This window comes from Leptodactylus fuscus, chromosome 5, assembly GCF_031893055.1.
Source record: "Leptodactylus fuscus isolate aLepFus1 chromosome 5, aLepFus1.hap2, whole genome shotgun sequence".
Lineage (NCBI taxonomy): Eukaryota > Metazoa > Chordata > Amphibia > Anura > Leptodactylidae > Leptodactylus > Leptodactylus fuscus.
The window spans coordinates 183,085,114-183,112,802 of NC_134269.1; the positions used below are offsets into that span (position 1 = coordinate 183,085,114).

The 27,689-nt window shown below is 42.0% G+C and overlaps 1 protein-coding gene across 1 annotated transcript; it reads right to left on the reverse strand.

Annotated features, from left to right (window-relative positions):
• Nucleotides 1–27,689, reverse strand: STING1 (stimulator of interferon response cGAMP interactor 1). The gene is made up of 6 exons (XM_075274904.1): nucleotides 27,439–27,689; nucleotides 22,710–22,887; nucleotides 17,340–17,448; nucleotides 8,250–8,488; nucleotides 5,145–5,331; nucleotides 1–146 (listed from the first exon to the last, which is right to left on the reverse strand). Exons 1-6 carry the CDS (start codon nucleotides 27,687–27,689, stop codon nucleotides 28–30), a joined length of 1,083 nt encoding a protein of 360 aa, XP_075131005.1. The 3' UTR covers nucleotides 1–27.

Consider the following 27,689-nt stretch of genomic DNA (forward strand, 5'->3'; position numbering starts at 1 on the left):
TATTTGGAAACCATATTACACAGATATTTAGTCACTCCTTAATGTTCTAAATTCAAGATCATATTCCTCAGAATGTTGCTGCTTTAAATGTTTCAGTATTATTCTGGACAGGAGATTCTCTTGTGAGTCTTCAGTAATTGAAGAGTCTGAAAGGAAATAATGAATGATTGGTTAAGTAATATCATTCCTTTTAAGTGCAATAGGTGATATCTATTAATCTATTACAGAATCTTTATTCACATGTCTGTGTTTCCCCGAAAGTACGACACCCCCAAAAGTAAGGCATGTGGGGTGTTTCTGTTGATTTGCCTAATATAAGGCACCCCCCGAAAATAAGGCATGCACGCAGTAGTGGGCGGGGTTTTGGGGGGTGGGGCTTAGCGAGGCTTTCATGGGCGTGGCTAAGCGATCCCCTTTCACTGACACAGCAGCCAGCTGGATGCCATGCTCTGTGCTCCGTGTGCACAGCAAAGCCAGCTGCTGTCTTTGCTGTTGTAGGATGAGCTCTCCCAGCTCATCTCAGAGGCAGCAGCCGGCATACAGAAGAGGCAGCAGCAGGATTTCCTGTGCACGTGGAGCACAGAGCACGGCTTCTGTGTCAGTGAAGTGGGGATCGCTAAGCCCCGCCCACGAAAGCTCCGCTAAGCCCCACCCACCACTGCCGGGACGAACAGCAGCACCAGCGCTGCTAGGAAGAAGGGAAAGGTAAGTATGATACCTTCCCCCCCCCCCTCCCCTACACTACCTACAACCGGCAGTCATGCTGACGCTCCACTAAGGAAGTCCCGGCATGACTGCCAGTTGTAATAAGACGTCCCCCGAAAATAAGACAGGTCTTATATTTGGGGTGACAATTTAATATAAGACACTGTCTTATTTTCGCGGAAACACGGTAGAAGAGAGAATGAATGTTAAAACCCAAAAATAAATCATGCGCTATGAGAGACCTTGTGTCTCGAAACGCGTCAGTGTTTTTTAGGGGATCTTTTTGGATTTTTTTCTTTTCTTTTTTCTACTGTATGTATTTATTTTTAGTTTGAATAGATTAAAAGTTATATTTTACTAAACTTCAGTGAGATGCTGACTTGTTCTCTCTACATGCATTGCTTCAATTCACTCTTCAAGCGCAGAGTAGCCCGTGCACCCTGAAGCTGTTTCTATATGGATTATCTTTAAACAGTGAGCTACAAAAAAATTTTTACTATTTAAAAAAAATACATGTTAAAAGGTTTCTTCCATCATTTTTATATAACTTTTCTGACGGAAGAAAAAGTATTGAATTCAGGATATTTTCTTCCATTACAAAAATAAACAAACAAGGAAGTAACAAGACATGACGGAACTAAGTTTCCGTCATGTCATAGATTGAAAAGGAACAGAAGACTGTTAGGGGGCATTCACATGGAGTAACGCCGGGCGTGTATCACAGCCGTACACGCCGGCGCTACGGCAGGCTGCCGAACACTTCCCATTCACTTCAATGGGAGCGCTCGTAACACCGCTGTTACGAGCGCTCCCATTGAAGTGAATGGGAAGTGTTCGGCAGTCTGCTGTTACGAGCGCTCCCATTGAAGTGAATGGGAAGTGTTCGGCAGCCTGCCGTAGCGCCGGCGTGTTCGGCTGTGATACACGCCCGGCATTACTCCGTGTGAATGCCCCCTTAGGCTGGTTCACACAGGAATTTTTGGACTAGATTTTGACGCGAGAATCCGCCTCAGAATCAGGTCCAAAAAACGCCTCCCTCGGCTAGCACGACTGCCGCGGCATTCCGCCAGTCGCAGCATTCCACTCTGGATTAGGCCCAAATGAATTGGCCTAGTTGGGAGGAAGTGTTGCTCCGCAGCAAGAAAGGACAGCTCGCTTTTTTTTTCCGCCAACGGGAAGAAACTGCTCACAGAGAAAGGAAGTGAATGGCTCCCATTGAAGTCAATGGGGGCAGCACGGTGGCTCAGTGGTTAGCACTGCAGCCTTGCAGCGCTGGAGTCCTAGGTTCAAATCCTGCCAAGGGCAACATCTGCAAGGCGTTTGTGTGTTCTCCTCGTGTTAGCGTGGGTTTCCTCTGGGTACTCCGGTTTCCTCCCACACACCAAAGACTTACTGATAGGGAATGTAGATTGTGAGCCCTATATATATAGTGACTGACAATATCTGTAAAGCTCTGCGGAATATGATGGCGCTATATACAGTCCTATGAAAAAGTTTGGGAACCCCTATTAATCTTAATCATTTTTAGTTCTAAATATTTTGGTATTTGCAACAGCCATTTCAGTTTGATATATCTAATAACTGATGGACACAGTAATATTTCTGGATTGAAATGAGGTTTATTGTACTAACAGAAAATGCGCAATATGCATTAAACCAAAATTTGACCGATGCAAAAGTATGGGCACCTCAACAGAAAAGTGACATTAATATTTAGTACATCCTCCTTTTGCAAAGATAACAGCCTCTAGTCGCTTCCTGTAGCTTTTAATCAGTTCCTGGATCCTGGATAAAGGTATTTTGGACAAACAATTCAAGTTCAGTTAAGTTAGATGGTCGCCGAGCATGGACAGCCCACTTCAAATCATCCCACAGATGTTCAATGATATTCAGGTCTGGGGACTGGGATGGCCATTCCAGAACATTGTAATTGTTCCTCTGCATGAATGCCTGAGGATTTGGAGCGGTGTTTTGGATCATTGTCTTGCTGAAATATCCATCCCCGGCGTAACTTCAACTTCGTCACTGATTCTTGAACATTATTCTCAAGAATCTGCTGATACTGAGTGGAATCCATGCGACCCTCAACTTTAACAAGATTCCCGATGCCGGCATTGGCCACACAGCCCCAAAGCATGATGGAACCTCCACCAAATTTTACAGTGGGTAGCATGTGTTTTTCTTGGAATGCTGTTTCTTTTTGGACGCCATGCATAACGCCTTTTTTTATAACCAAACAACTCAATTTTTGTTTCCAAAATGAAGCTGCCTTGTCCAAATGTGCTTTTTCATACCTCAGGCAACTCTATTTGTGGCATACGTGCAGAAACGGCTTCTTTCTCATCACTCTCCCATACAGCTTCTATTTGTGCAAAGTGCGCTGTATAGTTGACCGATGCACAGTGACACCATCTGCAGCAAGATGATGCTGCAGCTCTTTGGAGGTGGTCTGTGGATTGTCCTTGACTGTTCTCACCATTCTTCTTCTCTGCCTTTCTGATATTTTTCTTGGCCTGCCACTTCTGGGCTTAACAAGACCTGTCCCTGTGGTCTTCCATTTCCTTACTATGTTCCTCACAGTGGAAACTGACAGGTTAAATCTCTGAGACAACGTTTTGTATCCTTCCCCTGAACAACTATGTTGAACAATCTTTGTTTTCAGATCATTTGAGAGCGGGCTGTCCATGTTCGGCGACCATCAAACTTAACTGAACTTGAATTGTTTTGTAGAAAGAAATGGTCCAAAATACCTTCATCCAGGATCCAGGAACTGATTAAAAGCTACAGGAAGCGACTAGAGGCTGTTATCTTTGCAAAAGGAGGATGTACTAAATATTAATGTCACTTTTCTGTTGAGGTGCCCATATTTTTGCACCGGTCAAATTTTGGTTTAATGCATATTGCGCATTTTCTGTTAGTACAATAAACCTCATTTCAATCCTGAAATATTACTGTGTCCATCAGTTATTAGATATATCAAACTGAAATGGCTGTTGCAAACACCAAAATATTTAGAACTAAAAATGATTAAGATTAATAGGGGTGCCCAAACTTTTTCATAGGACTGTAAGTAAACATAATAAATAAATGGGGGGTGTTTTTGTTTGAGGTGGATTCTGCATCAAAATCCGGTCCATAAAACCCCATGTAAACCAAGTCTAACTCTCATCTTATGATAGAAGTCCACAATGGATGTTCAAAACAGTAGTGAACATCCCTTTTAAAAAAAGAAAGAAAAAAACCACAGTGCATCTGCCACAGAGTTTATTTCTGCAATGTGTGGATAATAGAAAAATAAAATAGTTATAGCTTAAAAATGTTAACTAACAACTAATGAAAATAATTGGCGTGCCATTAAGGCCATAAGTGGCAGTATCACTTAGGGGTTAAAAATGCATTGTTCATAGTCCCTTTATTTCTACCCGAATGTGTATAATGTACTTTAAAAGAGATTCTATCATTAGAATTCCCTTTTTTAACTAAGTTCGTGTAGGGATAGCCTTAAGAAAGGCTATTCTTCTCTTACCTTTATTATTCTGATCCGTGCTGCCGTTCCTGAGAAATGTCTTCTTTCTTCCATATGTAAATGAGTTTTCAGACAGCACTGGGGGCGTCCTCTGTGCTGTTTGAAAACTTTCCAGTGACGTCTCCATCTTCTTCTCTGAACCGCCTCTTCTCCCGTGTCACTTTCGTGTCTGCATTCAAAAGCGCCAAAAAGTCGGCACTTTTGGATGAAGACATGAAGGTGACGCATGAGAAGAGGCGGTCGGGAGAAGGAGATGTAGGTGTCGCTAGAGAGTTTTCAGACAGCACAGGGTACGACCCATGTGCTGTATGAGCGCAAGGGAACATCCCCTGTGCTGTCTGAAAACTTGTGTACATATGGAAGAAAGGAATGTTGGCATGGATCAGAATAATAGAGGTTAAGAATAGAATAGCCTTTCTTAAGGCTATTCCTACATGTACTTAGTTAAAAAAAGGGAATTCTAATGATTGAACCCCTTTAAAATACAAAGCTATTCTCTTCTCTATTGTTGTTGTCAATCTCTTTATCATCAAATAATCTTGGTACTAGCAGAGATGTGGAATCCCCCCGTTCCTCAATTCTAGATGAATTTATTACAATTCATCCAGCATAAATGACTATGGTTTACAACAAAAGAGCATACTTCCTTCCCATAGTCATGCAAATTAATATTTCTTTCTTTCCTCTAAACGCAATGGCCGATGCTGTTTGGGAGATAATACAATAGCAGAAAACATGAAGATCTGCAGAAGCATTCCAGATGTTTCCCAATATAAGTTACCAGTAGTATGAAGATTCCAAAGAACACTTCAGACAAATGCATTTTGCTCTTGCTATGTAAATGGTAGCAAATATTGAAATAATGTTGAAGATACATTTGTATAAAATATAGATTGAGAGTAGTTTACTTTACCGTTATATATCACTAATCGAAAAGTGTTGTGGCATTCAAGTGAACTTTCCAGTATATCCTTCAATGTGCGGTAGAACAGTTTGGCTTGCTCCATGCGATCCTCTCTGCTAAAGCCAGCACTGGCTATATTTGACATTTCATACAGGGATGCAAGAGGTGTAGCATACTCTGCTATACAGTAGTATGGCTGTCACATGTGAACAAAAAAAAAAGGAGTAAAGCTAAGAGCTACAAGAATACATAATCATGCCGAAATAGATGACCAGGGACAAACACGTTCAGTCTATCAGCAGTCATGGTATTGATGACATATAATAAAACTAAGAAACCACTTTTGTGTTGTATTATGAAATTATGCAGCAAATTAATCCAAAGAGTTACACACAGTTTGGACGGAAAAAATGAGCTCAGTTAGTTTTATTAGATAACTTCCAACTATGTACAACTGTGATGTACAGGCCGATGTAAATTGTACCCCAACACGCTCTGAGCCCTGCACACCTGGCTATCTCCTCTCTTTCCTGGGTCCTTTTCCTGAGTACTGACATCTCCCAAAGCCATACTCTAAAGCCCCCGGACCTTGAGGTATTGCTACATTCTGGCAGTCGCTCATGTACTCTCTAACACTATACTCTATTTGGGAGATTCCTCATCTCCTTCTTAGTTTCCTCATCTTGGGACATCTCTGGTTCTGGAACAGCGTTAACTTTACTCCTGTCACCCTGTCCACCCGCCCAGACACACTATTCCCTTGGGCCTATGCCCATTCCCTCATGTAATTGTGAGGGTGAACTCCCTGTTGGAACCCTCTGTGGTTGGGGAAGTCAGCTGAGTGCAATAAGTGTCTGTCATGAGACCGGTACTGCACTTCCTACAATAGAGCAAAATATAAGAAGATGTCAGATGATAAGATGTCAGGTTCAAAGAATGTGTGACCCTTGCAACTAAAAACCTGCCTTCACAGCAAGTCATTGTAAACATCACATTGATAGCTCCAGACTGCTGCAGCCAAACACTTGATTGGTGAAGCTATTGATTGACTTCAGTAGTCATGTGCTGTCAACCTGATTTCAACCCTGCAGTCAGGTAAACAAGGTCCATCAGCAAAATAGAAGTGAACGGCGCAGACGGAAGTAATATTGATTTTTTATTTATTTTTTTAAAAATTTGAAAACACACTCTCGCTTTTAAATAAAACAAACAAAAAAGGATTAAAAAAAAATCTACTACAGGAATTAGGAAATGTAATCTTTACACAATGAGGTTTTTTTTCACGTTTAACGTCACTTTTTTCGCTGCGTTTTTTTTTTTTTTCTTTTTGCTACAGCAGACTGTATAGACCTGGAAACTTCCCTTTAACCCCATCCCAGTGATGACATTTTTCAATTTTCATTTTTTTGACTCCCCACCTACCAAACCCCATAACTTTGTTTTTTTTTTCTGTTCCCAAAGCCATGTGAGGTCTTAATGTTTGCAGGACAAATTGTTCTTCATGATGCTACCTTATTATTCTGTACAATGTTTTTTTTTTGGAAAAAAAACATTCATAATGGGGTGGATTTGAAAAAAAAAAAGCATTTGTGCAACTTTTATGGGCTTTGTTTTTGCGGAGTTTACTGTGCAGCTAACATGACATGTCACGTGTATTCTATGTTTTGATACGATTTTGGGGATACCAAATTTATATGGTTTAACCCTTTTAACAAAAATCTAAAACTTTACAAAAAAAAGTTTTCTAAAAGTTACCATATTCAGACACCCGTAACTTTTGTATATTTCCATGTACAGGGATGCATAGGGTGTCTTTTTTTTGTAGGGCCAGGTGTGCTTTTTAATTCTACCATTTTGGGGAATGACTGTTGTTTTGATCACTTTTTATTAAAATTTTTATCAAAAGAGAAACAGTGAAAAAATGGCGATTTGGCACTTTTTTTATTATTTATTTTCCCGCTACGGCACTTACCGTACGGGAAAAATATTTTATAAGTTTGTAGACGGGTATTTTCAGTCGCAGGTATTTCAGGTATTACAAACCTAGATTTATGGGAAACAGCTGAAAATAAATGGCTATCAGTAAGTGGATGTTTTTATCATGTCCATTGTTTTAACCCACTATTGTAGTTCTTTACGTCAATGTGTTTACTGTGGTAGTAAATATGGTGGGGGTTGAAAAACACATGATGGGGAACATTGTTTAACAATAATGCAGATCTGTTTAATTTTGTGAGCTGTATAATGGAAAGTGAAATAGAACAAACTTGAAAGGTTCTCCTGGAATATCTGGGAGGCTCCCAAAAAGAGGGGCGACCTCTCAAACATCTGGAAGATCTAGCAAATCTCCCATGTAGCCAGAACTCTCCCTCAACCCAGGGATATTGATAGATTGTTCTGCATGCAACAGGTACCCTGCCTGATGGCTCTAACATACAGCGCTCCAGAGCAGAAGAGATGTCATCTTATTGAGACTGAGAACTATTATGTCTTGTAGACAGAATCCTGTGTTACTTACAAATTAATTTCTCTTCCACTATACAGGAGCAGCAGTGTAGCGAGAACAAAGTCACATTTCTCTATGAAACTACAGAGCTTGTGCCTATACTGCATGAAGGGCATAATACTGTGTTGTGAGTGCCACAGGTGGCATTATAATGTGTGGTGAGGATACAAGATGGCATTATACTCTGTGGGGGCACCATGGGGTCATTGAACTGTTTGTTGGTCACCAGGAGAATTTTACTATGTGAGAACAAATAAAGGGGCATAATTCTGCATGGGAGCAAGTAATGGGATATTAGTACATGTTGCACTATTTTGATTGAACTTTTAATCTGTGAATAGAGGACATGGCAAGTAAGAAGATGTCATGAAATTAGATATTTTTCTGAAATACATGCACCACTAGCCTGTCTCTCTCTGAAGGCAATTTTCAAAAGTTAGCAAGTCTGACAGAGAAGAACTGACCATTAACTATACTTGGATTAAATATGCTGAATTCTTTACCCACATCTCAGTATAGTGCTGATAGAGTACTGTACTGTATTGTGTTATATCAACATTTTGAAATCTAAATATGCCAGTAAACAGTATGAATAAAATGCAACATACCCGGTGCTCGGCATCCAGAATGCGATACACATTGTTTTTGAATACTCTTGCTCTGATACCAGCTCGATCGATGCGGAGTGGAGGAATTTCTTTAATAAATGTTATGTTTTCATCTTCCTCTTTCAAGTCCTTATATATTTTGCAGCTTAAAGGCATTAAAATATACAGCTTCAAAGTTTCTGGAGACCTCAATAAATTATTGTTCTGTTCATTGAATTCTTTTACCAAGTTTTTCAAAGCTATAAAACAAGTTTATAATAATTAGATTGAATGATTTAGATGCTGAGAAATTTGAGATGAATTATATAAATATTCCTGTACAGCAATTTATATACAGTAACCATTTTAATATTACATCTCAGCCATTGGATATTATTTATTAACCACAAAATATAGAGCCCTCAAATGTACTTTACAGGGCCATTGCAGAGTATAGGACATGTGTAAGTTTGTCAGTCCTAATCTTTGATCTAGGGTTTTTATACTGACTGCCAGATTGGAGTTGGGAAGGAATTTTTTGCCCTGAAATGGGGATATTGGCATGAGCCTCATGGGGTTTTTTTTTTTTGCCTTCCCTTGGATCAACACTGTAGGTGAGTGTAGGGTTATAGGTTGGACTTGATGGACTGATGTCTTCATCTAACCTCATCTACTATGTAACTATATAACTAAACTATGTTTCTGTAGATTTTTGGATCTGACTGAACATGTGTACAATTTATGAGATAACTAGCTTTTACCCGCGACTTCGTCTGCGGTGATTTGAGAATTGGGGGTTGACACAGACGTGTGAAACTGTAAAAGTGCTTTAAAAAGTTTGGTGGGATAGCAAATGTGATGTGTTATATTGTGTATGTAGTAATACAGACAATGTGATGTGTTATATTGTGTATGTAGTGATACAGACAATGTGATGTGTTATATTGTGTATGTAGTAATACAGACAATGTGATGTGTTATATTGTGTATGTAGTAATACAGACAATGTGATGTGTTATATTGTGTATGTAGTAATACAGACAATGTGATGTGTTGTAATGTGTATGTAGTGATACAGACAATGTGATGCGTTGTATTGTGTATGTAGTGATACAGACACTGTGATGCATTGTATTGTGTATGTAGTGATACAGACAATGTGATGCGTTGTATTGTGTATGCGTTGTATTGTGTATGTAGTGATACAGACAATGTGATGCGTTGTATTGTGTATGCGTTGTATTGTGTATGTAGTGATACAGACAATGTGATGCGTTGTATTGTGTATGCGTTGTATTGTTTATGTAGTGATACAGACAATGTGATGCGTTGTATTGTGTATGTAGTGATACAGACAATGTGATGCGTTGTATTGTGTATGTAGTGATACAGACAATGTGATGCGTTGTATTGTGTATGTAGTGATACAGACAATGTGATGTGTTGTATTGTGTATGTAGTGATACAGACAATGTGATCTGTTATATAGTGGAAAGCTATATGTAAATGTGAGTGAGTAGAGTGAGGGCTTCTCCTGAGGTGACAGTAAGGAGTGTGCAGGCAGGTTGAGGCAGGAAATGGCAGGCAGTGTGTGTTTGTCTATAGCTGGGGCTAGGAGTCCTGCTTTTGTGAGTCTCCTGCTAGGAAGCCATGTTGTTTAGTGGCACCAAAAGTATCCTGTGACTCAATCCTAAGGGAAAGCTATGTTTGTGGAAAATTGCACGCAAATCCGTCCAGGCGTTTTAGCGTGATTGGGGAACAAACATCTAAACTCACAAACATCCAAACACACAAACTTTCACACTTATAATATTAGTAGGATGTAACTCTTTGAAATTATAAGACTATTTAAAGTCACTGTGATAACATAAAAGAACAAAGTCACGGGTGCTGTACTATGACTCCTAAACATACTAAAAAGGTAGTCTCACAAAAAAACATATTTCATATAAAAGTAATTTGCAAAATATCTTTATCTGCCACTGAAAACAATTAGCCAAAAATTATATTTCACTAGAAAACCCACAAATCTCCCTTTTCCTACCACTGCTTAAAGGGTTGTCCCATCACAAGGATCCTATGTATACTGCTTATTAATGTGAATGTAAGACTTCTCCTAAATACATTGCTTCAGCAAAACTGCTTTGTTTGTCCACTATATCACTTTATTCATTTTTTTTTTTTACACATCCCTTGACTTATCTGGTCATAAGTCAAGTGATGTATCTGCCTGCTCTCAGGGGGGAGGGAGGAGGGGCTAAGTGCACGGGAGCGAGCCTGGAGGGGGGTAGTTTACACTTTGGGGGCGGGGGAAGGGGCCACCAATACAGACCCAGCATCCGCTGTAATAGAGAGGTGGATGCCGGGGAGTGTAGACGCCGGCACAGGTGAAGTCAGCAGCAGCAGGAGTGATGCTGATATTCCGGAGGGGAGGGAGGGGCGGAGGAGCGGAATAGCAGCATCGCTTCTACCGCTGCTGGCTTCACCTGTGCCGGTGTCTACACTCCCCGGCATCTGCCTCTCTATTACAGCGGATGCCGGGTCTGTATTGGTGGCCCTCCCCCCCCCCCCCGCCCCAAGGTGTAAACTACCCCCCTCCAGGCTCGCTCCCGTGCACTTAGCCCCTCCTCCCTCCCCACATAGAGCTCAAAATGTGCTTTTTTGTTTTCCTATCAGTATGTCTTTTTGAAATATGGGATAGAAATCCATGCAAACACAGGGAGAACATACAAACTCCTTGCAGATGGCTTTTTGCCTTTGGCGGGATTGAACACCAGGACCCCAGCGCTGCAAGGCTGCAGTGCTAACTACTGAGCCACCGTGTGGCCCCAAAATACTTATTACCTTCACTCTTCCCTTCAGTAATGCAGTTTCCCATCCCTGGGTTGAACTTGACAGACAGTTAGTTAACTATGTGCAGTGCATAAATAATTTTTGTTAAGAAAAAAGGCCAGTGCGGCAGGTAGGAACCACACAAAGCAAGGTTCACTGGGAAATGCAGTTTTCATCAGTGAAGCAGACAGTCATGTTTCATTACCACCAATTTTGACCACCATGGGCTTAAAATGTAAAGAAGTTATGTAGTGCATATCTTGGAAATCATAGTTACAGTGAAGGTTTGTCAGCATGGTTGCTCAAGTTTGAAAAAAAAAAGTTGCTTGTTGGGAAACTTTTTTATGATATTTAGTCATTTTTTTCTTTTTTTCTTTTTTTTTCACACCTTAGCTGCGAAACCACTTTTTGATGGTTAAGGTGGCATTTCCTGTTCACCATTGTTTGGTTGATATAAAACTTCCTCATTCTCTTCAAACATAAGATTTACAGCATCTGACCTTTCTATTATGTCTAAACTTGCTTTGACATAGTACGGTATAACCACAGTGGTGTCTTTTGCTCTTCTTTTTGTATGCTGGTAACACTGTTTTTTTTATTGGAATGTGAAAAGGATTTTGAGAAATAAGAGCTCTTTCCTTTTATGCCTATAGTACAGTATAATGCAGACAGCCACTACCAAATAAAGAGGAAGCACTGCTGTTAGTCTGGGGGTGGGACAGGATAAGGACCTTTCAGCAAACTTCTATTTAACTAGAGATGTGTAATCATCAGTTTCTAACATCAAAATGTGATATTAATAGCCTACTCGGTGAAGTGCTAAAGCAAAACTCCAATTATATATAGTGTCATATATAAAGGGTCGGTTTTAGGCAAAATGGGGCCCTAGGCAAGTTTTTGAGTGAGGCCCTAAATTCTAAGATACCGTACCAACGTCACAATTCGGTAACTGAATACACATATAATCACTTTAAACTAGATTTTAATTATATTAAAGAAATTCAATGTAATATAAACCAAACATTATTTAATAGAACTTTAAATTCTGCATCCTAATGGCTGGATTCACATAGATGCATAAAAAAGCAGGGTCTATGCCACGTGGGGCCCCAGACTTAGGCCCAGTTCACATCTGCATTAGGGTTTCCATTCAGGGAGAACGCTTAGGCACCCCATGAACAGAAACCTATACGCATTAAAAAGTAGTTAACTGGAGCTGTGGCCAGGATGTCAATGGAGTAGGTTGCATCTCCTCTGCGCTCCTACCCTGTCAGCACAGCTATCGGGACCCACTGCTACTCCCTCTCCAAGGGCAGAAAAATCACCAGGGTCTCCTCCTCAGCCTACCAGCCTACCTTACCGCTTTCCTGCAGACGGGTCCCTCGGCGCTCCGGTCTTCCATGCGGCAGCGGGCATTTTGCCACCAGGCCGCGCTGCCTCCTTCAGCTCCCGATGTCCCGGCGGCTGCTTCCTCCGCAGCCTCCTCGCATCCCCTGGTAGGACGAGCTTCTCCTCAGCACTCCCCCTCAGTGACTCCACCAGACTTGCATCCTCCAGCCCTACAGCATTCCTCCTGGGCTATAGCAGCCTCCTCCATGCAGGTACAAGACAAGGGAAGTGCGGGCCCTGCTCCATCTTCTGCCCTTCTCCCGCTCCCCCAACGTCTTCCGACTCCCCTGGGGCTCCTGCCTGCACTCTTAGGGGAATCAGCAGCCCACATGCCCTCCACAATCCCCTCACAGGGCTCCTCACCACCTCACTCTGCTCTGGGGGCTTTCTCATCCCAGCTGCCCCCTGCTGCTGCACTCTCCTCTGTCACAGGCACAGGATGCATGAATAAGGATGCTGATATTGGGGCGACTCCATCCCTTACTCCCTATGCCATTGTTACACAGCCTTCTCCTCCTATGCTATCTCAGCCTCCTATTATGGCCTCTTCACCACCGCCGTGGTTGGAATACCTTGCTCAACTCTCCTCTAAAGAGGATTTCGCTTCTCTGGTTGCTAATGTTACTGCTGCTTGCCATACAGAAATACGCACTGAAATTGCTGCTTTGAGGCAAGACTTTCAACACATTGTCAATCGGGTCAAATCTCTGGAGGATGACCATGACCAGACCTGCTCCTGTCTTTCCCAGCTTCAGGACACTGTTTCTTCCCACTCCCAGGCCTTTAGTGACATGCAGTGCCAGAGGACTTGGACAACAGGGGCAGAAGGAACAACATTAGAGACAAGGGGCTGCTGGAAGCTACTCATGAGGAGAATCTCCATGTTACGTTGGAAGCAATCTTTAATTCTGTTTTGCAGGAACCTCCGTCTCACAATATCAAACTGGACAGGGCCCACAGAGCTCTCCGTCCAAAAGGTTCTGGCCCTACCCCACGCGATGTGTTTTGCTGTGTTCATGACTTTGCTGTGAAAGAGGCTATACTGTCTAAGGCTCGCAGACTGAATGACATTGACTTTGAGGGGGCCAAGATTCAACTTTATCAGGATCTCTCGCTGATCACATTGCAGAAAAGGAGGTATCTTCGTCCCCTACTCCAGCTCCTCCGTGATCATCAGATCCCCTATCGCTGGGGCTTCCCCTTTGCTCTAATGGCCAGACATAAGGGCCGCTCTGCTACTCTCAGAACCTACTCGGATCTGGAACCCTTCTGTGCATCCCTGGATATTACTACCCCGGATCTTCCTAAATGGGAACTGCCGTCTCCGCCTCTGCCCCAAGTCTGGACTGTGCAGAGGCCCAAGAGGCACAAATTGCTTTCCCCTACCGCTCCTTCCAGGAGACCAAGAACGGATCCTCCATGTCCTGCAGTTGCTCTTTCGGAGGTCTCCTGTCGGCTCCACTTCCTTGATGCTTTATGTTGGCCTTTCCCCCTCTGGTACCTTGTGAGGTTCTCTGGTCCATGGGTTAGGCCCCCATGGTTAGATGTGTGACAGCTAATGTTAAGGGCCTGGGCTCTGACGCTAAGAGGCGTCTTGTTCTTAGGGAACTCCGCTCTCTCCGTGCTGATGTAGCCTTTCTGCAGGAGACCCACTTCGATCATACGGGAACGTTTAATTTTTCCAAGCATTACTTCCCCAATTCTTTTTCTGTTTTCCATGATCGTCACAGGGCGGGGGTCGCTATACTTCTGTCTCGCTCGTGTCCAATCTCGGTAACAGCGTCACACCTCGATCTGGGAGGTCGCTTTGTTATCCTGGAGGGCCTCCTCCATGGTTTCCCCATCATATTATGTAACCTCTATTATGTAATCTCTGGTCAGATTTCCTTTCTGCGACTTAGCTGATCGGCGGCAACTTCTATTTGATTTTCTCGGAGCGGGTGGATCGCCTCCCTGTCAACCCCAGCCCCCCGCCAACAGGCCCTCTTGGCTCTAGAATTTCGTCAGCTAATTCACTCTCGCTCCCTCTATGACCTCTGGCGGGTGGACAACCCCACGGCCCATTCCTATACTTTCTTTTCCCACCCCCACAACATGCACACGCGTATTGATTATTTCTTTGGAAATGCGCCGGCCCTCCGCCAGCTCGCTGATGCCAATATTGGTACCCTTTCGTGGTCCGATCACGCCCCAGTAGTTGTCACCCTCTCCCCTGCCCCGCTGTCACTGGCGTCTTAAATCTCTGCTTAAATCTCCCACTTCACTAGAAGTCCTGCGTTCCCATCTCACTGACTATTTTTGTGACAACCTGGGCTCCGTGGACTCTCCTGCGGTGCTCTGGGAATCCCATAAGGCTGTGATGAGGGGCCACTGTATCGCGCTAGCCTCTAAACTTAAAAAAGATAGACAGGCCAGGAGCATCTTCTCCGTACTCGGATCTCTTCCCTGGAGACTTCCCTAGCAGCCCACCCATCCCTGGGGGTCCTTCGCCGCCTGGTGCTTGCCAGGGCGGATCTCCGGTCTCTGGAGAGCCGCCATGTACAACGCCTTCTTCTTTACTCTCGCCAGTGGTAATTTGAACGGGGTAATAAAACCCCACACTCTTTTGGCTAAGGCCCTCAGAGATCAGAGGTCCTCTTCCACTCCCCACTCTGTGTATGATTCCGCAGGTGTCCTTCAGCATTATACGGACGCCGTTGCTCTGGCCTTCCGGTCCTACTACTCTAAGCTGTATACAGTATCTTGCCCCCTCCGAAGACCTTGGCCCAGGCGGACAGTCCCTCTAGATTAGCTGACTATCTAGCGGACTGCCATCTCCCTCTCCTTTCCTCCTCCGCTTTAGCTTCTCTGAATTCTCCTATTATGTCCGAGGAATTGACAGATGTTCTCAAGGACCTCCCCAATGGTAAATCCCCAGGTCCAGACAGATTACTTATTATTACTATAAAGTTTTCCAGAACGAGCTCTCTAGTCATCTCCTGACTCTATTTAATTCCTTTTGTTCTGGCTCTCCGATCCCTCCCTCGATGTCTGGCTTTCTCCTTACACTGATCCCTAAGCCAGGTAAAGACCCCCCAGCACTGTGCTAATTACCGTCCGATAGCCTTATTAAATACTGACTTAAAGCTCTTTACCAAACTTTTGGCCAATAGACTTAATGCTTGGCTTCCTCTTCTTATCCACAAAGACTAAGTCGGCTTCGTACCCTGCCGTCAAGGTTGCGACAATACTAGGAGGGCTGTGGACTTAGTGGAAGTAGCCAACCATAACTCTATCCCAACGCTCCTTCTGAGCTTAGACGCCAAAAAGGTCTTTGACCACCTTAACTGGTCATTTATGCAGGAAACCCTGAAAGCCTTCGGGTTTTCGGGACCTTTTTTGGCGGCTATCCACCCCTCGGCAGCCATCAGCCTTCCCCACGCTTCCTCCTCCTCTTTCTCCATCCAGAATGGCATTCGCCAGGGGTGTTTTCTTTCCCCTTTGATCTTTGCCTTGTGCATAGAGACCTTGGTGGCAAAGATTCGCTGTGATCCTGATGTTGTTGAATTGTAAACAAGAAAAACCGCGCTTCTTGCGGATCTTTGGAGGAACGGATGATATTTACGTCACAAAAGCATATGTGCTCAGACTGATGTACCGAGTATCTTGGCAGCATATCAACTTGAGCGACTAAAGAATGGATTTTGGATATACCAAAACGATGTTAATTGATCGCGCTCACTCAGGACCAACACTGGTAGCTTCAACAAAGGTAAGTATTTATTTAATTGAATGACGCATTTCGGGGTATAGGAATCAAACAGGTTATTCCAGCCCTTCTTCAGATCTTGATTTTTTAGCTGAACAGCATGCAGTAATGCATGGTAGATTTGTGCCATCGCATTTGTGTGACATTCTTACGGGCTTTGTTTTTACGGCATTCACTCTGCAGCCAAAATGACATGTCATCTGTATTCTACAATTCGGTACAATTCCGAGGATACCAAATGTATATGGTTTTATTTACATTTTAACCTCTTAACAAAATCTATCCCCATGTACAGGGATGCATAGGGCATCTATTTTTGAGGGACTAGGTGTTCTTTTTAGTTATACCATATTGGGGAATTGCTATGGCTTCGATTACTTTTTATTAACATTTTTATCAGAGGCAAAACAGTGAAAAAAACATCAGTTTGACAGTTTTGGGGTCCCCCCCACTACAGCGTTTGCCATATGGGAATTATTTTTTTTTTAGATCTGTAGACCAGGTGTTTTCAGACACTCAGACACAAGGATACCTAATGTGTAGGTGTTTCACAGTATTTAAGTACTATTATATATGTTCTAGGGAAAGGGGGTGATTTGAACTTTTAGTATTTTTTTTTTATATATATTTCTTTTAATATATTTTTTGCATCTATTAGACCCCCTATGGGTCTTGAACCACAGGGTGCATGATCACTAATGCAATGCATTACAATGCTAATGCATTGCAAAAAATTGACAGTTCTATTGCAGGCTACTCTATGTAAAGAAAATAATGAAAGACAGGCCTGGGTGCCTTGATAAGGCTCCTGGCTGTCATGATGCTAGCAATCCCCAGTAAAATGTCAGTGCCCACAAGCTGCCAATAAAATGGAGCCTCAGTCAAAGCTGACAGGGTTAATGGCTGCGATCAGAGCATGTACCGATCGCGGGTATTAATGACGGTGGCTGCTGTATAAAACAGCAGACACCCAGCAGCTACGGCAGCCAAACAACTCCCGAGTGGCAGCCGTATTTTTAATTTACGCCAGAAAACTACTAGTTGTTGTAAATTCCAGTTTTTTGGCACCTGGACACCCTGAGATACAGCAGAAATATAAAATAAGAGACTCGTCATAAAATGTTTCCAGCAAAGTTTCCTACCTGGCAAGACAAATTTTAAGTATCCAACATAATAGGACCAAGCAAGCCCATGAGCCACATTTAACTGTCTCTTTTCAGTTATTTCAGATATCACTGCTTGTGTTGGGTCCTAAAAAAAGAAATTTTAGTGTTGTTAATAGCCAAATGAGATATTGTTGTATATTGTTCAAGTCATAAGAAACTGCTTTACTAGAATTGGACAGATTTGTGTTATTCTGCAGTCTTATTTGCAGAATGGACTTAATTTTTACCCATGAAACAACTATGAAGGAAAGTCCAGGTACACTGTATCCACAGCCTCCCCTCTGTCCAGACGTCTATGCACCTCTTCATAAAACAAATCAGTTTAGTATGACAACTTCTGTCCATAGTAAAACCATGCTTATACTTATAATATTATATACAGTCAGTTTAGATTCAGTTTCCCCACACTGGATGTTAACCCCTTGAGGACACAGCCCAAAAGTGTGTTAAGGACCAAAGTTAATCTGTATCACTATTTGTCAATAAAATTAAATCTCATTAGATTATGGTCACTATTACTGTACAAACCTTTTCACCAACTGTGACATTTCCAAATCCCATGTTACTGTAAAACTTCAGATCCAGCTAAGCATCCCCTCCAGTTGGATCTTTTACTAGCTGGACCATAAAATTGTCCTGCAACAACTTCTTCTGTTTTGCAGATGATGTAAAACCATAACCCCATCAAGATCACTGTACCTGCCTGTGCTGCCCACTCTTTTGCACCTGCAAAGTGAAAAAGTTTCTGGCTAATCCCAACCACACATTGCAGAAAAAAAACAAAACACTGCAGGAAAAGCTGCATTTGGAAAATGTGGGGCCCTAAAATTGCAAAAACCCTCCAAAAACTGTTACTTTTTTATTGCAGATTTTGAATTTATGGATAAAATAAAAATTATTGGCACATAGCTCTGGTGCCTTAAACATTTTAACACATTAGTGATCTAAAACTGTTAGCCCCCAACCAGTTTTCATAACTTTTACATTATATTTCAGTACAACTTTATGAGACCTTGTATTTACTGAGTGCATAAGATTTTTGATCAGTTTTAATTACTTTTTCAGAGGTGATATGATCAGAAAACATCTATTCTGGCATCTGAATTTTAACACATGTTGTTTATCATGGAGAATAAATAATGTACTTTTATTTTAGGCGTTATGGATGTGGTAATAACAATTCTGTGTTTTTTATTTTTTTCAATAACCATCTGTAAAACGACTTCAGCATTGCAGCATATAAGGGGTTAAGTGGCAAGTATGCTTCTGACTCATAATGGAGGGGGGGGGGGAGTCATTGTAGTAGGCCTCAACACAGACTGAGATGATGGGGAGTAGAGAGACTTAAACCAGAACGTGGAATGGTGCCAGCAGAATTGCCTCAAGATTAATGCTGGGAAGACCAAGGAGATGGTGGCGGACTTTAGTAAGTGGAGAAATACTCTGAATCCGGTGGAGATCCAGGGGACATGCATTGAGATAGTCAAGAACTATAAGTACCTGGGTGTGCTCCTGAATAATAAGTTGGACTGGGCCAATCGCCTGGATGCGCTGCACAGAAAGGGTCACAGCAGTCTCTACCTGCTCAGGAGGCTGAGGGCCTTTGGAGTCCACGGGACACTTCTTAGGGACTTTTTCAACTCTGTAGTGGCAACATCCATCTTCTTCGGAGTAGCTTGCTGGGGTAGTAGCATACCAGCCAGGGACAGAAACAGACTTGACAGACTGGTTAGAAGGGCCAGCTCTGTCCTGTGGAGCCCCCTGGATCCAGTACAGGCGGTGGGTGACAGAAGGATACTGTCCATGGTGAGCTCCATGCAGGAGAACAACTCCCATCCCATTTATGAGATTGTGACAGCACTAGGCAGCACTGTAAGTGACCGACTGCTTCACCCCAAGTGTGAGACGGAGCATTATTGGAGGTCCTTTCTTCCAACCGCGGTCAGGCTATATAATCAACATCAGGCTAAGTGAAGATCACTCTTCACAGAGAGCTAAATTATCCTGAAGTCTTCTTTTCTTTTTAGTTGCTATGACTCCTAGTATCTTTTTTTATTTGCTATGAACTTGTATTTGTTCTTTCTTGTAATATATTACTGTATTATCCATGCTGCTGTAACACACTGAATTTGGTGGTACTATTAAAGGGATTATCGTATCTTATATCTTAAACAAAAGTCCATGATACCCCCTCCCCTGGCATCATCTGATGGCACAAGAGAATACTTTCTCCTCTCCCCACATTGTCAGTTGTTCGTGTTCTACACATTGATTAAACTAAAAGTGCGACCACCACTTTAACCAGTGATATCTCAAAATCTACGAGGGCTACTGACAAGATTCCTGCTTTAAAACAAGATCAAGCTCCGCAGCTCTAGAACCGCGGCTCCAGAATTAGAGCCATTTAAAGAGAACCTTTCACCTTGTGAGGGGCAAGCCATGAATCCGCCATTTTGTTCTATAAACTCTATTATTAATATGTCATCCATATTGTATCCTAACACATATACTATGAGATGAGGTCACTGAGAGTGTATAGTTTTGGACTATAAGATGCACCGGACCATAAGATGCACTAAGGTTTTAGAGGAGGAAAATAGGGGAAAAAAATTTTGAAGCAAAAAAATTTGTAAAATATTTAATAACATAATAATATAATATTTCAACAATGTAAATAGAGCTGAGGGTTTTTGGACACAGGGATACCAAATGTGTATGTGTTTCAACAGTAATGTTTTTGTTACATATGTATTCTAGGGATATGGGGGTGATTTGAACTATATATATATATATATATATATATATATATATATATATATATATATATATATATATATATAGTTTTGAACTTGCAATCATTTGATCGCAAGTCCCATAGACTGCAATACAATTGTATTGCAGTTTATGGGAGATGCTCAATATTACTACTGAGGTTGGTCAGGGGAGGCTCCCGTGTGGCACAGTAACAGGTTGGCTAGTAGTAACACCAGTAATAGTAATGCCTGATTGCGGGCATTAGCTCTTAAGACTTTTGGCCGCTCTTGCAGAGCGATTGCCATAGCTATTGGGTCTCCTGTACAGCGGAGACTCAGTAGCTATGGCAACCGCTCTGCAGGAGCGGCCGCCATCTTTAAGACCCCACTCCCCGGGTTCTGCTTACCTGCACAGCTGCAGCTCCCAGTTCTTCTTGGTCCGATGCAGGGAGTAGGCGGGGCTTGGTGCGGCTGCAGAGTGTTGGCGGGGAGACGTGAGTGCATCACTCACGTCTCCCCTCTCAGTACTCACCCACACTCTCCTAAGCCCCGCCTTCTCTATAATACTAGTCTAGGGAGCTGGGGCGGGGCGCAGGGCGCTCTGAAGCCACATGAAGGACAGAGGATCGGACCAGCAGGGGGCAGCGGCAGCAGGTAAGTTGAACAAAGTTCACGAGTAGATAGATATTACTGTACATAGACAAGTCAATGTACAGTAGTATCTTATCTACTTGTGAACTTGCCTCGTCGTCCTCACAGCAGCGCAGCACACAGTGATTTACCTGCTGCATTTGGACTATAAGATACACCCCCATTTTCCTCCCATATTTGGAGGAAAAAAAGTGCGTCTTATAGTCCGAAAATCTAAGATGTCAGCTCACACACAAGTGTTTTATATCCTTCTTTGTTTCATGAGAAAGTCCATCCCAGTTTGGAAAGTTATGAGATGTAGATTACATTAGGCCCCAGCCAATAGTCATGTGCCAGCCTTATCTTATAACTCTATAACCAATCATGTTATACTAATTAGAATAGCCAAGCCAACTCTTTGTCTGAATTGTACTTAAACTACCTTTTTCCCGTCATTAAATGAGATCACTTGAATACTGCATCTGAGTGTATGTCTGTGTCAGTGATTTCCTGAGCACTCGTACTCAACTTTTCCAAATTCGGATACCGATGGCATCTACCCCAGGGATTCTCCCCCAACAACCTCCTGGGGCACATGCAGTGTAATATAACGCTAGAAAACCGACAGTGTGCTGAATTCAGCACACTATCAGCTTTCCCGTTCTGAGCACTGATAGCTCTTCACCGAGAGCACAGAACATGAAAGCCGATTTGTGTGCTGAATTCAGTGCACTGTCGGCTTTCTAGCGATGTATTACACTGCATATGCCCCAGGAGGTGAAAGGTCCTCTTTCAAGTTACAATGTCTCTGAACGTGCTGTATTCAGGGTATACAGTATGCTCCAGTGATGAGCAAACCAGTTTGTAGCAAGCTGGGTTCATTACAAATTATTCAAAAATGTTTGGTGTTCACCATTTATTATATCTCAAGAGACCCCAGAGTATAATAAGGAGAGATGCATATACATAACCAAAAGTCATGCTCACACCTCTGACATTGTAACCACTGAGGACCAATGACAGACCTCAATGGTCCCCCAGGGCTGCTGTCGTAATTCAGGTGGCTGGAAAAGGCTCAAAAAGGACAGGGACCTGTATCTGATGCTACTGTGAAGCCCAGAGAAAGCGAGTACGACTTTTTCTTGAGGTTTGCCCAACACACAATCATATTGCATACAAAATTAGTATGAAAACATCTGAGCTCCTAATCATTAAAGGGAATGCTAAAAGTCACACTCACATGCTTCTTGGCACCTACAGCTAGGATCTAGCCATATGCAATCTTGTCGGAACGTTTTTGGCATTATTTGCTTACTGGCTTATAATGTCCATTGAAGTGTATGGGATAACGCTGCAGTACCTAAATTTACCACTATACTTTATACGGCAAGTGAGTAGCACAGTTCTCAAAATGTTAACATTAGCAGGAGCCATGCTGTCCTGAAACAGCTGATCTGTGGGAGTCTGGGACCCTAGCACATGATGTCCTAAGGAGAATCCATCCAAAGTGAATAAACCCTTTTATACACTTATACAGTATCAGTGTGTTCATCCATGCCCTTCTTTTCTACCATTACTGTTTTTATATTTACAGAAGTTACAGCCAGAGTGTATGCATATTTACAGCCAGAATACTACCAAAGACAATGGAAAGTCGCTCACTTCCCCACTCAATGGCAGCCAAACAGTGAACAGCTAGATTTCCCTGTGTTAAAAAAAAAAATGCTGATATAACTTTTTCCTCAATCCTACACAACTTTTCTCTGCTTGCAAGTTACAGGTCAGCAGCGAATTATTAAGTATTGACTCACTTTTTTACCCACCTCCCGTTTCTTTACTTGGGGGTTGACTTAGGGTCCAGCTATTTAACCAAATCATATTGAAAAAAACATTACAACATTTATACATATAAACTTCTAAAAAATTATACACCTTGAGACACAAGATAAAAGTTGTTACATACCTTAAGTCCACAACAGACGCATAGCAAATTACAAAGCAACAGCAACACCACATTAATCATTCCTGGTAAAGGGTCTTCATTATAAAGAATGTAGCAGAAAATGGCTGTCATCATCATTAATAACGTGTTCCTGGTACTGATACTCGCTTGTAATGTTTTCAGGTATTCTCCATGATACCTTTTGAAAATTGAGAATGGTTTTTTTTAAAAAAAAAAATATATATATATATATATATATATATATATATATATATATTTCTTTGTCATTAGTTTTAGTTTTTTGTTAATTCTTCAAATTCTAGTTTCTTCTACTTTTTTAACTCAGCACTACAAATGTACCAAGCTGATATATGCAGAGAAAAGTTGTCTGTTGTATGACTTAAAAAGTTTAAGACTGAATAAGAACTATACATCGTGGACTTCATGGAAATTAGTTTGCATGGTTGAACAGCGGAAAACAAGTATAATATTAAGTATTGCCAAGCGATGGCTGTAGAAGATGACATGCCTGGAACCTGGGGCAGTGAAATCAGGCTTGCTGTAGATAATAATTCACTGTCTAGAAGTGTGATACACATACAGCTAGAAAAGGTTCAGCAACCTCCAGCTATTGTGAAACTATAACTCCCAGCATGCTCTAGTCATGCTGGATAGTGTAGTTTGACAACAGCTGGAAGCCTGACTCATTCCTGAGTCAGAATGCATAGTGTCTATTGTAAACTTTTGATGTAAAAGACATAATAATATGGGCCTGCTCAGTGGGGTCTTTGGACTAGGTCCCTTATTTCCAATGAAGGATAACATTAATGCTCTAGCAAAGACATTTTAGTAATTGGGAAGAAATATGCAAAATAAATCCTACCCTACTAATATTATAAATGTGAAAGTTTTTGTTTTTGGATGTTTGTGAGTCAATCACGCAAAACTGGCTGAACGGATTTGAATGAAATTTGGCACATAGATTGTAACCTCAATTAAAACATAGGCTATTTTTTATCCCAGTAAATGACATGGTTTCACGACTGTTATGAATTTATGTTCACATACTATATTTCACTGGTCTTGCAGCAGCCTTATCTCAGCCAGGTCTGTTATCTCTCTATATAAACACATGCTAACTCTCAGGGATTCTGTACATACATTTGCATATTATCTGATTAGCTCCTGGCAACATATTGACACACTGGATGGGAAATCACCTTTAATCCAAATCGGCAGTTTGCTACTTTTAAACATGTCGGGAAAACAAAAATCTAATTTGTTGCACAATTCTAAAATGACAGCTATGAACGTAGACAGAGGTCAACAGAGTTCTCTTCAAGCGGAGCTCACGGGGACCATCGGCACCAACATCGGCATCCCAGCGAGCTGCTGAGATGCTGGAACAATCACGGGCATAGCGCAAGGAATGAGTTCAGCGGCAGCCAGCTTGACAGCTGCCGAAACACCGGAGCAGGTGGATTATCAATGCCAACAACACGCTCATTATATGGCATCCCAGCGAGCTTCTGAAATGCCAGAGCAATCACGGGCATTATCGACGCCAACAACCCACAGACGAAGTCGTGGGCAGAGGCTAGTAAAAAGAAATAAAAGAAGATGCTATAAGAGACAGCACTTCTATTGTCAACCAAAATCAGATTAGGCCTAACAAAAGTCTCTTACTGCCCTGGTGGGTGGGTGTAGGGGGCAAGGTGAGCTCACATCTAGATATAAGTAATATAAGTACTCCCTATGATTCCCATAAGTAAAGGATTCATTCAATCCATATGACCTGGTTAAGCCAGTCTCCAGCCAAGGGTCAGCAATACCATCAATAGCAAAGAAAAAGAAGTGAGAATTCAACGGCTTATATATATGTCTTGGGTAAAGAATAAAAATAAACCTCATAAATGAAAAAGAGGGATTTTCTCCTAGCACCTACTTTTTGGAAAGTAGCTCCCCACAGGTGAATACCTGATTTTCAGAGAAACCTGAGGGCATAATCTGGAAATAATAACCAAGCCAGTACGACTCTTCCAGAAAGGTTTTTGCCTCATATTTGTCCAGATTAGGATACTGACTAGCTGTGTGAGAGATCTCGACATGTCTCTCATTAGGAAGAAACTGGTACAGGGACTTTTTTCACCATGCATGACCTTTCCTTGTTGCAATTATCTGCTTGTAATAACACTCAATTGGTGTTCAATAGGGGTGCGGGTGCTTCTCTAACTGCATTTTCCCTCAGTGCTAGGAGTCTCTATCAGTCTATCAGGGCATTTAGTTTCTACTGTTATAAATGCTGATGTACATGTTGGGTCTTTCTTCTGAGAAGCAGAAGTCTATGACCAGCCTAAATAATATCTATACTTTTTTATTGAGGTTACAGAAGAAGCTGTAATACATTCTATGGGCATGCACAACTAACTAACTAACTAACTCACTAGACATGCACAGACCCAAGGCCGGCGTCAATCAGGGCTGAGATACCCAAGAAAGTGCCGGGGCCCCAAGCTCTTGAGGGGGACCACTCCGCAGTCGCATAGGGTACAGGACCACCATGATACCGATTAGGGAAAGCCTGGTTTCCCGACTACAATACATATTGCTAATGTAGATCGGACCAGATCCCTTTCCATTAGATGCCAGACTAAGGAAGGTGATTAAAAATAAAAAAAATACTTATACTCACCTGTCCAGAACTCAGCATCCACTTCAGAGCTGTTCCGGCTGGTGACTGAGTTCCTGCTCCCCAGGCCTCTCAGCTGGGGCCAGTGATTGGGCCCCAGTGGTCACATGGAGCGCATCGGTGTAATTATTTCATCATGCCCCATGTGACCACTGAGGCCCAATCACAGGCCCCAGCAGGCCCTCAGTCACAAGGAAGAAAAGGAGAGAGGAAGGAGTGAGGATTCCAAGGAGAGATGAGGTAAGGTGAGTTTTTGTGTTAAGGTGTTTGTTAATTTTAATCACTTTCCCTGGGCCTCTGATTATTATACTTTGGGGTCTGAGGAGAACCTGGAATATAATAATAGCACCAGCTCTGGGGGAGGGGGGTCTTAGGAGCATATAATACTGTATGTGGGCCACTGCAGAGCACATAATGCTGTGTGGGGCAACTGTGGATCATATAATACTGTGTGGGGGCCACTGTGGAGTGACCCTATTAACAGTATTAGGTCCTGTTCACACGGTGGAATCTGGCACTGATTTTGGAGCGGATTTCACACCAGCAGCAGATTCCTCCTTCATTTTGCCTCCTATTGAAACTGGATAAAGCTGGGGAAAAAAGCGTCCTGCTGAATATTGCCGCAGAGTCTGCAGCTGATTCAGAGGCCGCGGCTTGAGACTCCCCACTGGTTAGATTGGCTGATTCATTTGGGCTTAATCAGTGGTGGAAAAATGCAACAGAATGCTAATGTTTTGCTGGGGTAAGAAAATAAAGAAGAATCCGGGGCAAATGTCCGCCACAAATTCTTCTTTACTTTCCAATGTCCGAACAGATTTTATCTACTTCTACTGGCAGTCCATTCCATACGTCTCCCTCAGCAAAAAAAACCTCCCAATTTTGATTGTTTTTTTGCTGCAGTGTGTATGAGTTACTCCAAAAGGGGCCCACTGGGGTTCTGTTGCCCAAGGGCCCTGCACAGACCTATACATTTTGAGCACAGGGGGTACTATTAAAAACAGGTAATTGTGATATATCCGAGAGGAAACCCTTTTTACAAAGTTACTAAAATGCATATTGTGTTTACTTCTTCCCATTTTTATTGATGGCACAACCTTTTTAATGAAAGGATTAAATATAAAAGCTCAATGTTATGGGGTTTCTAGGCTGGAAGCATCTTGTACATAAACCATGGTGTTCCAAACCCACTCCTAATGCGAGATGGAAACTAGGATTGCATTGCTTTCACACCCCACCCCATAATTTCACCACCACATGCCAATTTATTTGCCAGATTGTTTTATTCGAATGCGTATGAAGATGGTTTATTGCAACAACTATGCTTCATCTCCTGAGGAAGAGGATCCTCTGTATACCCCTGAATCGTGTTAAGCCTCATTTGTCTATGTTTTAATGATTTATCTTATTATTTATTTTTTATAAAATACAAAACAGTAATATGGTAATAGAACAAAGCATGTATTTGATAAGCCCATACCTACCATACCCAAATTCTGCTAGAGGGAGTGGGGGGATTATGAATTCATAATTTAATAAAACTCATATTAAAGTTATAGCCATTGCAAATATATATTTGCTTATATAGCCACTGTAAGCTGAGTTGTTTTCAATTCTTTTTTTCTGCTGCCGATGATATATTAAACAGTTGCATGCTTGCAAGTTAGCAAGACCTAAAGGATTTTTTTTTTCCCATTTCAGAATAAACCTAAACTTGAAGACAGCCTTTCATGAATACAGACTGTGATCCTGTGCACAAAGTGAGGAGCTTGTGGACCTCTAATGGCCTATACGCGATCATTCACCTTTGGGACATCTAAATAGTGGTAAGATATCTAAATTGTTGTGGCTATAAAGTATATGTTCACTTATGCTTCAGTAGCTTAGTTCAGAAACCACAAACCTTAATAGACACTATAATAAGACAAGTGCTTTGGGACACATCTGGTACAGTGCTGAGGCTTCCCTTATGAACAGAAGCCACAATGGACATATGAAAAGAGCATAAGCAAACAGAGTATTTAATATGAAAGGAGATTTAACAGTAATATACTGGATCATTACCTGGTTTGAATATGAGCAAGTTCTTCACAAAACTCACATAGGCCAAAAAGGAAGTGACAGCTTTGTGCAAGTAGACAATGAACTGCCATTGCATAGGCAATTTGACTCCTTGTGTAATTTCCCATTCCAAGTAGGTACAGAGAGAGAATACAAAGAACAATAAAGAACCATGCTGTTTTGGCAGCTCGATTTCCTCTTGGTTGCGGAATAATTGAGCTAATTTGACAGTTATTTCTTGCTGTAGGTGTCAT

Bases quoted from the DNA above. Each gene is read 5' to 3' on its own strand.
- STING1 (XM_075274904.1), bottom strand. From the start codon at position 27,689: ATGACACCTACAGCAAGAAATAACTGTCAAATTAGCTCAATTATTCCG. The intron at 22,888-27,438 runs GTAATGATCCAG...AATTTTCAAAAG, and splicing joins CTTGCTCATATTCAAACCAG to GTATCATGGAGAATACCTGA. The intron at 8,489-17,339 runs GTAGGAAACTTT...CTTGTTTTATAG, and splicing joins CTTAAAATTTGTCTTGCCAG to CTTTGAAAAACTTGGTAAAA.